A 13060-nucleotide genomic window follows, 5' to 3' on the forward strand; every position below is an offset into this window, starting at 1 on the left:
GGGCCAGCCCGGGCTGGAGGGGCGGGGCCAGTCAGGGTTGGAGGGCGGGGCCAGCCAGGGCCGGACGGCGGGGCCAATCAGGGCTGGAGGGCGGGGCCAAGGGGTGGGCGGTCCCACTCGCCGGCTTTCCCCGGCTCCCGCTAGCCACGCCCCTTTCGCCGCGGCCGTCTCAACGCGAGAACGCGGAGCCCGGCGCGGGGCGGGAGGGGGAGGCGGGGGGGAGAGCGGGGGAGGGGGAGGGGGGAACTGCGCACGCGCAGAGTCTCCCGGCCCGCGCCTGCGCCCTGGCGCTGTTTGGCGTTGCCGTGGCGACGCGCGGGGTTGGGCGAGCCACGCGTGTCCGCGGCCGCCGGGCGGTGCCTCCCGAGGGCCGCGATGTCCCGCTCGCTGCACGGGCTGCCCCTCCTCCCGGGCACGTCCTTCGCGGACCCCACGGTGAGGACCCGCGCGACCCCGACCCCCGCCCCCCGCCCCGCGCCCCCGCCCCGCGACCCTCCCTCGGCCAGCCCGCCCTCCGCGCCCCCTCCCTCCCTTCCTTCCTCTTCCTCCTCTTTTCTTTCTCCTTCCTTCCTTCTTTCCTTCCTTCCTTCCTTCCTTCCTTCCTTTTTCTTCCTTCCTTCCTTCCTTCCTTCCTCCTTCCTTCCTTCCTTCCTTCCTTTTTCTTCCTTCCTTCCTTCCTTCCTTTCTTCCTTCCTTCCTTCCCTCCTCTTCCTCCTCCTTTCTTTCTCCTTCCTTCCTTCCTTCCTTCCTTCCTTTTTTCTTCCTTCCTTCCTTTCTTTTTTTCTTCCTTCCTTCTTTCCTTTTTTCCTTCCTTCCTTCCTTCCTTCCTTCCTTCCTCTTCCTCCTCCTTTCTTTCCCCTTCCTTCCTTCCTTCCTTCCTTTTTTTCTTCCTTCCTTCCTCTTCCTCCTTTCTTTCTCCTTCCTTCCTTCCTTCCTTCCTTTTTTCTTCCTTCCTTTCTTTTTTTCTTCCTTCCTTCTTTCCTTTTTTCCTTCCTTCCTTCCTTTTTTCCTTCCTTCCTTCCTTCCTCTTCCTCCTCCTTTCTTTCCCCTTCCTTCCTTCTTTCCTTCCTTCCTTCCTTCCTTCCTTCCTTCCTTCCTTCCCCCTCTCCCCTTTTCCTTCCTTCCTTTCTCCTTCTCTTCCCTTTTTCTTCCTTCCACCTTTCTTTTCTTCCCTTTTCCGTCCTTCCTTTCTTTCTCCTTTCTTCCCTCTTCCTCTCTCTCTCTCTCTCTCTCTCTCTCTCTCTCTCTCTCTCTCTCTCTCTCTCCCTCCCTCTCTCCCTCCACACTCAGAATCCCTGCTGGCAAGGCTTGAGGGACTCCACAGGGTGCCAGAGACAGAACCCAGCTTGGCCACTTCTAAGTCTAACGCCCTCTGCACTCTGTTAATTCTCTGACCCCACAGCCTGGTCTTCATGCCTTTTTTTTTTTTACGATCTAATCCAACTTTGTCCCGTCTCGATTTTTGTACTGGCCCTTTGCAAAGTTGGGCTATGCCCATCTTCCTCTTAATCCATGATCCTCTAGGTCCATCAAACAAATCCGACATGGCTTTGTTGGCAGTAAAACCATCCCAGGCCCCGACCTGTGTGGCTTTCGTGTGGCTTTCTCTGCCTGACCCTATACTTTCTTTCTCCCTCCCCACCCCCATACCCCGAGACTTTTTTTGAATTTTTCTTAGATTTCGGTTTGGTTTAGTGCCTCTGCTGTCTGGGGGCTTAAGGTGGATTCGTTTCAGCGAAATTGAAGAGAAGAAAGCTTCCTGCGATAGTTTAAGCCTTGACAACAACATTATTGAATATTGGTTTCAGTCATAACAGTTACAGGTTGATGATCCGTGTTGAGGAATATCATGGAAAATTAATGCTGACAATCAGTATGCTGATTATCATAGGTGAAGCATCTCATTTTATATTCATATACTTTAATACTGACCTGCACCAAGTTCATCTTCATGGTAAATACCATCACGATCACGATCATCCTGTTGTTCGTCGATTGCCTCGAGCAGGCCCCAGTAACGTCTCCTTCTTCCTAGCCCTGAGATTTTAAAAAGTGCCACATTCAAGGCTCTTTCAGGGTTAGGAGAATGAGACCCGTCATAATAAATACCGTGCCAGCTTGAAATTCTTAGAATCAAAGTCTGGTGAGGGAATTTGGATTCGAAATATCTCGCGTAGTCATTCCACACTTAAGACAGCCCCGTAGGGTTTTCCCTTCCCTGGAGTCTTCATTTTTATGTGGTCCGGAACAGTGACCGTCAGCCCCTGGCGCGCATGGATGGACCAGAGCCAACCGCAGGTTGTAGAAACATCGACAGCCTCTGGTCTACCACCTTGGTTCTAACTACTGGTCTGTGGTCTGGTATGCAGCACAGGCAGATCCACAGACGTGAAAAAGTCGAAGGATGCTCTCGTAGAAAATGTTTGAAGTCCTGTTGGCTGCCCTGTGTAGGAATAACCTAAGCACTGAGCTTGAATGTGGGTTTTTCCTCAAGGTACAACTGAGTGGGTTTGGGGAATCCCGGTGTGAATTGGAGGTCCCAGGCTCTAGAATTATATATCACTGTCCTAGAAGAAAGATGAGCTATTTCTTGACTTGTTTCCTATTTTCAATACACTGGCCAACTGTTAGCCGATCTGTTTTATTTGAAGTAACATGGTCACTCTTCGTTATAACTCTCAAAACGTCAGAGGCTGAATCTTAATGGCTGAAGGGGTAGGAGGGTCTGAGGTTTGGTTTTTTTGTTTGTTTTTCTGGGGAAAAAAAAAAAGTTCGTTAATAATAAACGTGATGGCAGACGTGTTTATTATGGGGAAATCAAGGAAGCAGCTGATAACGGCTTCTTTCTCTAGAGGTGAAAGAAGGGATTTGAAGTTACCCAGTGAAGAAATTAGAAGTCAGCCCCTTTTGTTATATGTTATTTGTGATATATCTTGATTAGCTCCAGCTGACTTGTGACTCAGGACATGTGAGCATTAAAAAAAAAAAAGATTCACAAGTAATAACTTGATTTCATTTTTTTTTGTCACACCCATCTGCCCTCAGGGATCACTCCTGATAGTGCTCAGGGTACCCTATGGGGTGCCAGGGATTAAATTCAGGTCGACTGAGTGCAAGACACATGCCTTGCCCACTGTACTCACTCTTTCTCTGGTCCCAAATTATAACGCTTTAAGCAAAAGGAGTTTATTGTATATTTTTCTAAGTCCAGATCTTGAAGGATGGTAAGTTGAGCTGTGAAGAAATGAACAGGTATATGAGTCATCTTTTCATTAAAAGATGCTTTTTGGTTAATAGACTTTTTGCTCAGCATTTTTAGTTTAGAATGTAGATATGCATGTATATGTACATGTTTGTGTATGTGTACATATATGTTAATGTATGGTTTAAAACATCTAATAGAAGAAAACAAAAAGGAAAATAAATAAATGATCCTTAATTTTTATTTTTATTTTCTTCCAGTTTTGGTGGACATATAACATTGCCTAAGTTTGAAGAGTGTAGTGGGTTACTTTAATACCATTATATTTAATAAAGTGATTATCTCCATAGCATTATCTAACACCTCTGTTCTGTCGAATAATTGCAGTATTTTTGTGATAAGAACATTTAAGATAAAGTCTCAAGTATTTAATGTAGCATTACTAGCTATGATAGTCATGGTGTACATTAGATCAACAACTATTTTTTTAATCTCTCCAGCCCCCTCCTTTTTTTTTTTTTTAGAACTATTCTTTTTTTGTTCCTTTTTTTTTTTTGGAGGCCACACCTGGCTGTGTTGAGGGCTTACTCCTGGGTTGGTGCTCAGGGGACCAAGTGTAGTGCTGGAGGTTTGAAGCAGCAGTTGGCCACTCTCGAGGCAAGCAACTTTCCCTGCGTGTTCTCTCTCTACCCAGCTTTTTCACCTTACACCTGAAGAAACTGTGAATTTGTACTTTTGATCGACTATTTCTCCATTGCTTTCACCCTCCTGCCCCCAAGTAGTTACTGCTTTACTCGCTGTTTCTATGATTTTGGCTTTAGCATTCACATATATGCGAGATAATACCGTATCTTTTTCATAATTTCACCTAGCATAATTCCCTGAAGTTTCATGGAAGCCATCACCAAAAAAGTCAGGATTTCCTCATCTCCTGCGGTTGAACTATTCTCCTGTGGTATGTGTGTGAGAGTTTATGAATATGGACCCATTCCCAGGCAAAGTGCACACGCACACACACGCACACGCACGCACACACACACGCACACACATACCTCACATTTTAATTCATGCATTCATTGGACACATTGCTTCCATACTTTGACTGTTACGAATAATACTTCAGTGAACAATAGATGCAAATTAAAAATGTTACATCTTCCTTTCTATTTTTAATACTTTTCCCCCATTTTCTTGCATGATTTTACCGACTAGAACTTAGTGTTATGTAGAACAGGAGTCATTAAGAGTGGGTATCCTTATCTTATATGTGCTCTGTGAGGAAAAGCACCCAGTTTTTCAGTATTGATTATGATGTTGCAGTGGGTTTGTTATTATATTGGACGGTGCTCCTTTTATACATGATTTTTGCACATTTTCATCATGAAAATATGTATTTTGTCAGCCACCTTTTCTGCATCTAGTGAGATGAGCTGGTGATTTTTACATTCTGTTAAATGTGGTATTCACAATTTCTATTGCAAACCATCCTTGCATCTCAGGAATAAATATCATTTTACCATATTGTACAATTCTTTAAGTGCACTGTTCAATGCAGCTTGCAAATATTTTGTTGAGAATTTTTGCATGTATACCATTAGAGACATTAGTCTATAATTTTTTTTCCCGAAATAGTCTAATCTGGTTTTTATATCAGGGTAGTGCTGGCCTTTTAAGATATGTTGGGAAATATTGCTTCCTGTTCAATTGCTAGCACTGTAGCACTGTCCTCCCGTAGTTCATCAGTTTGCTCAGGCAGGCCCAGTAACGTCTCCATTGTGAGACTTGTTGTTGCTGTGTTTGTCATATCGAATACGTCATGGGGAGCTTGCCAGGCTTTGCCGTGCGGGCGAGATACTCTGGGTAGCTTGCTGGGCTCTCCGAGAGGAGCAGAGGAATCAAACCGCGCCGGCCACGTGCAAGGCAAACGCCCTACCGCTGTGCTATCGCTCCAGCCCAGCTAGAATGAAAGAGTATTTATTCTGATTTAAATATTTGGTAGAATCCACTAGTGAAACTAATGGATACTAGTGAAACTAGAAGTAGTGAAATTTTGGGCATTTCTTATGTAGAAGGTATTTGATTTCTAATTTAATCTCCCTTCTTGGTCTTTTTGGATTATCCTATTTCTTGATTCAGACTTAAGTTGTGTGTTTTGGGGAATTTATAAATATATTTTAAATTGCCACATTTGTTGACATGTTCTTGTTCATAGTAGTTTCTCATGATCTTTTGTATTTGTTGTAATGACAAAGTTTGCATTTCTGATTTCCCATAAAATTGCACTATATCTTAATAAAGGGCTGGAGTAATAGCACAGCGGGTAAGGCGTTCGCCTTGCAAGCGGCCAACATGGCCGACCCGAGTTCGATCCCTCCGCCCCTCTCGGAGAGCCCGGCAAGCTACCGAGAGTATCTCGCCTGCACTGCAGAGCCTGGCAAGCCACCCGTGACATATTCGATATGCCAGACACAGTAACAACAAAGTCTCCAATGGAGACGTTACTGGGCCCGCTCAAGCAAATCGATGAACGATGGGAGGACAGTGACAGTGACAGTGATCGTAATTAAAAGGATCAGGGTGGGATAATTGAGTTTAAGACTGTAATCTGCATGTACTGCCTTGAAAAGCATGTGCGTAATAAACATGTGAATGTTTATGAATAAAATGAATGTATGAATACATGTGTCACTGTAATAAGGAGGTTCCATTTTTTCCCCGATTATGAAAGCCAGGCAGTTGTCCAGAGATAAGCTTCCACTGGTTCAAGGACTAAAATCATCAAAATCCTCATGCTCCCACCCCCCAAGCTGCCTCTGTGGAAGGCCCTCTTTCCACCCCCCACCCACCGTTTTAGACACTGGTTTACAAAACTGTTACTGACAGGATTGCATGCCACTTACCTCCTCTGGCAATCTAGTCCTTCTGCGGAGTGGCCATTTCCCTCTATCTATCGTTATCGGTCTTGCACTTCTCCTATCTCATCCTCCTCCCCCCTTCCCCGGGATGGGGGGCAAGCTTCCCTCCAAGAACCAGTTCTCCTCTTCTTCCTTTCTGACCTTTTAGCGTCGGGTTATTCCCCTACTGTGTTTCTTTTTAGCTTGCATACGAGTAAGATTATTCTGTGTCTCTCACTCTCCCTCTGACTCATTGCAGTCAACATGATACTCCACAGAGCCATCCACGCGTCAGCAAATTGCATGACTTCATCTTTCGGGCTGGAGCGATAGCACAGCGGTAGGGCGTCTGCCTCGCACACAGCCAACGTGGCCGACCCGAGTTCGATTCCTCCGCCCCTCTCGGAGAGCCCGGCAAGCTACCGAGAGTATCTCGCCCGCACGGCAGAGCCTGGCAAGCTCCCCGTGACGAATTCGATATGCCAAACACAGTAACAACAAAGTCTCCCATGGAGACGTTACTGGGCCTTGTTCGAGCAAATCGATGAACAACGGGAGGACAGTGCTACAGTGCTGTGTGTGTGTGTGTGTGTGTAGGGGGATGTTCCAGGGACGTAAAAAGGACTCAAATTGTAGGCCTGGAGTGATAGTACAGCGAGTAGGGCGTTTGCCTTGCACGTCGTCAACCTGGTAGACCTGGGTTCAATTCCTCCGTCCCTCTTAAAGAGCCCGGCAAGCTACCGAGAGTATCTCGCCCACACGGCAGAGCCTGGCAAGCTCCCCGTGAGGTATTCGATATGCCAGACACAGTAACAACAAAGTTTCCAATGGAGACGTTACTGGGCCCGCTCGAGCAAATTGATGATCAATGGGAGGGCCTTTACATCTTTTGGTATGGCCAAGGAGTGTTTCGTTGTGTAGATGTACCGTGTATATGGGCTGGAGCAATAGCACAGCCAGTAGGGTGTTAGCCTTGCATGTGGCCGACCCCTGTTCGTTTCCTCCACCCCTCTCGGAGAGCCCGGCAAGCTACCAGGAGTGATCTGCCCGCACAGCAGAGACTGGCAAGCTCCCCGTGACATATGCGATATGCCAAAAACAGTCACAACAAGTCTCACAATGGAGACGGTACTGGTGCCTGCTCAAACAAATCAATGAACAACGGAAGGACAGTGCTGCAGTGCTATATGTACCATAAATTCTTTATCCAGTCCTCTGTTCTTGGGCACTTGAGTTGTTTCCAGATTTTGGCTATTTTGAATCGCGCTTCAACGAACAGAGGAGTCTTTTCTGCATTGGGTTGTTGAGCCCCTGGGGTATATTCCCAGGAGTGGAATTGGTGGGTTGTAAGGAAACTCAGTTCCTAATTTTTTCAGGAATGTCCATATTGTCTTCCCCAAAGGCTAAACCAGTTCACGTTCCCACCAGCAGGAAGGGGGCCCTTCCACCTCCTCCATCCAGCCCAGCACTGGTCTTTTTGATGCATAGAAGGCCCTTTGTTTTTATGTAAATATTCATCTCACTCTAAATTCTGTGATTCCTCACCACCCTATCAAATGAAGTACCTGAGGAGGCTAGTGAGAAATTAAGTGTAGATGCGCAAATTGATGAACAACGGGAGGACAGTGACAGTGTCCGAGACGATATTTTAATTTCTCTTGAAAAGCGAACTGGTCGTTAAATTGGATGTTCCAGAGTAAGGCTTTACATTTTAATTAATAAATTTTTGTCTTATTAATCTAAGCTCAGGCCTTTTCCTTGGGCCTAGGAAAGTGGTTTAGCTTAAAAACACAAGAAATTTCTCCAGAGAGTTAGTAGAAGGGGTAGGACACTTGTCTTGCACGCCCCTGACCTGGGTTCAATTCACAGTATCATATGTGGCCTGCTGAGCGTGGCCAGGAGTGATTTCTGAGTGCAGAGCCAGGAGTAAGCCCTTAGCATCACTGGGTGTGGCCCCCAAACACACACACACACACACACACACACCTGCACATACATACATATAGACGTATATATGTATATATATGTGTGTATAGGTATATGTATATATGTGTATGTACGTATAAGACATTTCTAGGCCAGAAAGGTAGCCCAATGGACTGGGTGCATGCTTTATACAAAGGTGGTCTGGGTTCAATCCCCAGGGCTGCATGGTCCTCTGAGCGTTGGTGGGTATGATCCAATGATTTGATTTTTCATAAAAAAAAATTAAGAAAATTATAATGTAATGCTGAACCTTCTGACTTAAGTTTGGTGCTCTTTATACAGAACATTCTAAGTGGTTCTTCTAAAGTCAGCACTTTTTTCAGAAATACTTACGACTGATAACATTAATCATGAAACATCATTGATGACATCCTTCCTTCCTTCCTTTCTCAGAAAACAGCCTTTCACAGAAGCCAGACGCTGGGCTACAGGAACGGCTATGCAGTCATTCGGCGCCCAACGGTCGGGATAGGTGGGGCTCCACTCCCGGTCAACCAGCTGTCCCAGGATGAACTGGAGGAGTTGATCTCCAAGACTCCGTTTCTAACTTACGGTGAAGCTAGGCGGGCCGCACCTGCACAATTTGTTCCCGCGCATGTGGCTTTTGACAAAAAGGTATCATCTGGAATTTTTGGATTGCCCCCTTGAATTCAGATTTCTGAGAGCCAACTGTGCAGAGAAGTCAACAGCCAACCACAGGTTTTCCAGAGCGCTCTGAGGGAAAATTGTTCAAATGCCTCAACCCTTAGTCACGGACAGCTGAACTCAGGATTAAAAGAGGCTTTCTCGGGTCAGGAAGCTGATCACAGAAAATAATTCCCTGTAGACTTCCCTGGAATATTTTCCGGATGCAGTTGGACGAGTTCTAAATTGCTGAGTTTATTCTATAGCTCTGCATTCATTCCTCCTGGGTGTTTCCTACTTTAAAAAGTCCCATATCCTGCGGTCGTAACAAATCCCTCAAATCTCTCTGAAGTATAAAATGTCATCGTGACAATGACTCCGTCTTGTTTCTATAGAATATCTCAAGTTTTTGTTTTTCTCTGGGAATGTTTCGGGTTTGACATGAAGTGCACCCAAAGGACGGCAGAGCAGTTTTGTGTTTGTCATATTTACTCTCTGCTTTTGTCGTGTGCGTTGCCTCATATCCTTATCACCCTTCATTTTGTCACCAAGTCATTTCTTTTCAACTAAGACGAAGCGTTTTTTAACCCTCGCCGTGCAACAGACTCTCTGGTTGGACTTTTTAAGAAAAATTCCTCAACCCTCATTGATCCTAAGTTTTATATTTTCACATATGAAAGCTGGAGCTGAGAGCTGCTGGTCGATTTTTATAAGTTAGCTCTCCTAAGTGACTCCTAGCCTTTGTTCTTTCTTCCTCTTCTTGCCTCTCCCCCCCTTTTTTTTTTGCTTTTTGGGTCAGATCCGGCAATGCACAGGGGTTACTCCTGGCTCTTGCACTCAGGAGTTACTCCTGGCGGTGCTCAGGGGACCATATGGGATGCTGGGAATCAAACCTGGGCTGGCCGCATGCAAGGCAAACGCCCTACCTGCTGTGCTATCACTCCAGCCCCCCTCTTCTTGATTTTTCAAAAAATCTTTTTACTGATTTTTTTTTAACGTCTAACATTTTCATCTAGCTAGTTACCCTTTAATGAGTACGTTTTGATGCTGGAGATTCAACAATATAAAATAAGCTGGCCGTGAAACTGTGCCACTCGCATTAATAATTGCTTCACATAAAACTATTTCTGATGTACCCACTAGGCTCCATATAACCTCTCCCCCCTTCCCCATCTCAGTTGATTCATTTGACACTAACAAATTTAGATACATGTTCTTAGACTGAATCTAAACATCCACCACATAGCATCAGTTATAGAGGTGCGTATACAAACACACGTGATTTCCCCTCCTCTCATTTTCCTACCCTTCGCTTCCTCTCTCCTTTCTACCCTTCCCTTCCCCTCCCCTCATTTCATTTTTTTTTTAAATTTTGGGTCATACCCAATGATTCACAGGGCTTCATCCTCTCTCTGCACTCAGCCTCATCGCACAACTGGTGAGGCTCAGGGAACCATATGGGGTGCCCCAGATTGAACAGGGTTGGCTGCATGCAAGGCAAGTGACCTACCATCTGTACTATCTCCTCAACTCAATTCTCTTCTAAAAAAAAATTGTGTGTGTGTGTGTGTGTGTGTGTGTGTGTGCGTGTGCATTCAAAGTTGTGGTTGGTACAGCAAAATCAGAATATTAGGGAGAGGGATGAAAATATAAAGAAGAGAGTGGCAAGGCATTTCACAGTTTATCAAGACACAAATCTTGTAACTTTATACTGAAAGTATTATTATAAACTGAAAATGATAAATATTAATGAGAAAGTTGTAACTCAGTTCAAATAGGGAGGACAGGAAAACAGGATTTGTGCTTTTTGTTTGTTTTTCTCTTGTCACTTTGTGCCATTGCCATTACTTAACTTATATTTTTACAGATTCACAATTTATTTCGGGGGAATTATTCATTTTACTTGAATCAGATCATTTTAATGTATAGATGTTCCTTACCATGGATAATTAATAGAAAGTAGTTAAATGTCTAGTTTTGAAGCTAAGATTATTTTTTTTTTGCACTGTGATAACTAAGGTTTGCATGAATTAAATCAATGTTTAATAATTGGGTAAAATCCAAGATGAATACTTTAATATCCCTCATATTCATCCAGACTTTGGACATGATTTATTCTTTTCATCATTCTTAGAATACAACTTCATTTCTTATTTAGGTGATTAATGTCCAGGACCTCTACCTTGACTGCATTCTTCTTTTTATTCTCCTGTACGATTCTGCATATTGCTAACCACTATGTTCTACTTTTTAAGCTAACTTTTCACTCTGCTACTAAGACTGTTCTTTCATCTTTAACCTTCATGTTACTTCCTTTCGGGACTCCGCGCCAGGTTGTGGGGCGGGTGTAGCCCTCCCCACCCCAAGGGACCCAGCCCCGGCAGCCATCCTCCATTGTCCAACCACCGCCACACTCCAGGCCGCTTTCCGGACACATCATAAGACACTTACTACCCATTTGTGCCTCTCGGAGAGCCCGGCAAGCTACTGAGAGTACCCTGCCCACATGGGCAGAGCCTGGCAAGCTCTCTGTAGTCAACATGCCAAATACAGTAACGACAACAGGTCTCATTCCCCTGGCCCTGAAAGAGCCTCCAATTGACGGGAAAAGACGAGTAAGAAGAGGCTGCTAAAATCTCAGGGCTGGGAGGAAGGGAGGGTTACAATTCCAGGATCAATGGGATGACAGTGATACAGCGTTGCTTCCTTTAAACAATCTAGTCACAGTGGTACTTCTCTTTATGAGGTTATACTTTGATGCCTGAAGAGAGTTGCTTCTGTCTTCTGACTCCTTTAAACATCAGTATTTTGGAGCCTGAGAGGTAGTCTTGGGGTTAAAGTACTTGCCTTGCATGTGATCGATCCCAGTCTGATCTTTGATACTCCCTGGTCCCCCTGAAAACTGTTAGGCATGACCCATGAGCACAGAGCCAGGAGTAGCCCCTGAGAACTGCTGGGTGTGAGTGACTCCAGAAACTAAAACAGCATCACTTTATTCTTCATTTGACTGTCAGATTGCCTATAATCTGACTTCCCTTCACCTTTAAGTCCAACTTTGTCCAGGCAGCCAGATTTTACCAAATCTCGAAATGTTTCTTTTACTAGCAGTCTCTTTGGCCTGTTCATTAGACCCGCTTACAACATTTCTTGCTTCTTGAAACTGCTCCTTCCGAACAGTTTTCCTCTTCCTTATCATTTGCTTTTCACTCTGGCCTCTGTACAATTTAATAGTAAACTGTACTTCATGCAGTTTAATAGTATTTAGCATTTTTAATAGCATTTTTCAAGGTTCTGTTTTCATTCTGTCCTTCTTAAGAGTGCTCACCCACTTCCATGGCTCCAACTGTTACCTCATGGTAGTAACTAACAAAATCTACAGTTTGGGGCATGTTGAAATTCCAGACCTAGACACCCTGGTTTCGGGATAACTTCACGTGGATGAGCTATTGGAACCTCAGGTACTATATATTTCTTTTTCAAAATTTAATTTAATTATTATTGTTATTGTTATTGTATTCGATACGCCAAACACAGTAACAACAAAGTCTCCGATGGAGACATTACTGGGCCCGCTCGAGCAAACCGATGAACAACGGGAGGACAGTGACAGTGACAGTTGTTGTTATTATTGTTATCGTTATTATTATTGAATCTCTGTGAGATACACAGATACAGAGTTGTTCATGATTGGGTTTCATACAATATTCCAACACTCATCCCTTCACCAGTGCACATTTCTGCACACTAACGCCCCCCAGTGTCTGTATATTTCTGACTCAGCTCAGCTTCTTTCCCCAAAGATACGCTTTTTCTCTTTATTTTTCTTCATAGCAGTGTCGTGATTTCTGGTAGTATGAATACTTATGTTTCAGGCGTGCAATTCTACTGCATCATACCCCCCACTCGCATAAATATTCCTCTGCCTCTCTCCCTAGGTGCCTTCTTTTCCACGCTCCCGCACCCCAGTTGGGCAGACTCAGTTCTGCAGGCCAGCTCTCAGGATTTGTTCTCCTTGGTCATTGTCTATTCCCTTGCTTTCTTTTTTCAGTGTGTCGCATATAAGTGAGATCATTCAGTATTTCTCTCTCTCTCCTTCTGCTATACTTTGTTTAGCATGAAACCCTCGAGTTACATCTAAGTTGCAGTGAAAGAGATTTCATCTTTTCCTAGATCTGAATAGCAATCCACTGGACACCACAATTTATCTACTTGGGTTGTTTATAGATTTTGGCTATTGCGAACAGCACTGCAATGAACAAGTCTTTTCAAATTAATGTTTCCGTGTCCCTGGGATAGATGCCAAGGAGTGGTATTGCTGGGTCAAGTGGGAGTTCTATTTTTAATGTTTTTTCTT

General features: G+C 44.5%; 1 protein-coding gene across 1 annotated transcript in view; it reads left to right on the forward strand.

Annotated features, from left to right (window-relative positions):
* Positions 1-329: 329 nt before the first annotated feature.
* The window catches only part of EFHC1 (EF-hand domain containing 1), a 62441-nt gene continuing 49710 nt past the window's right edge, over positions 330-13060 (forward strand). The window contains exons 1-2 of the mRNA XM_056130620.1: positions 330-435; positions 8476-8697. Coding sequence (XP_055986595.1) covers positions 376-435; positions 8476-8697 — 282 coding nt within the window. The 5' untranslated portion in view covers positions 330-375. The remainder of the gene's footprint in view (positions 436-8475; positions 8698-13060) is intronic.

The sequence above is a fragment of the Sorex fumeus genome, unplaced genomic scaffold (genome assembly GCF_029834395.1).
Source record: "Sorex fumeus unplaced genomic scaffold, SorFum_2.1 ptg000080l, whole genome shotgun sequence".
NCBI lineage: Eukaryota > Metazoa > Chordata > Mammalia > Eulipotyphla > Soricidae > Sorex > Sorex fumeus.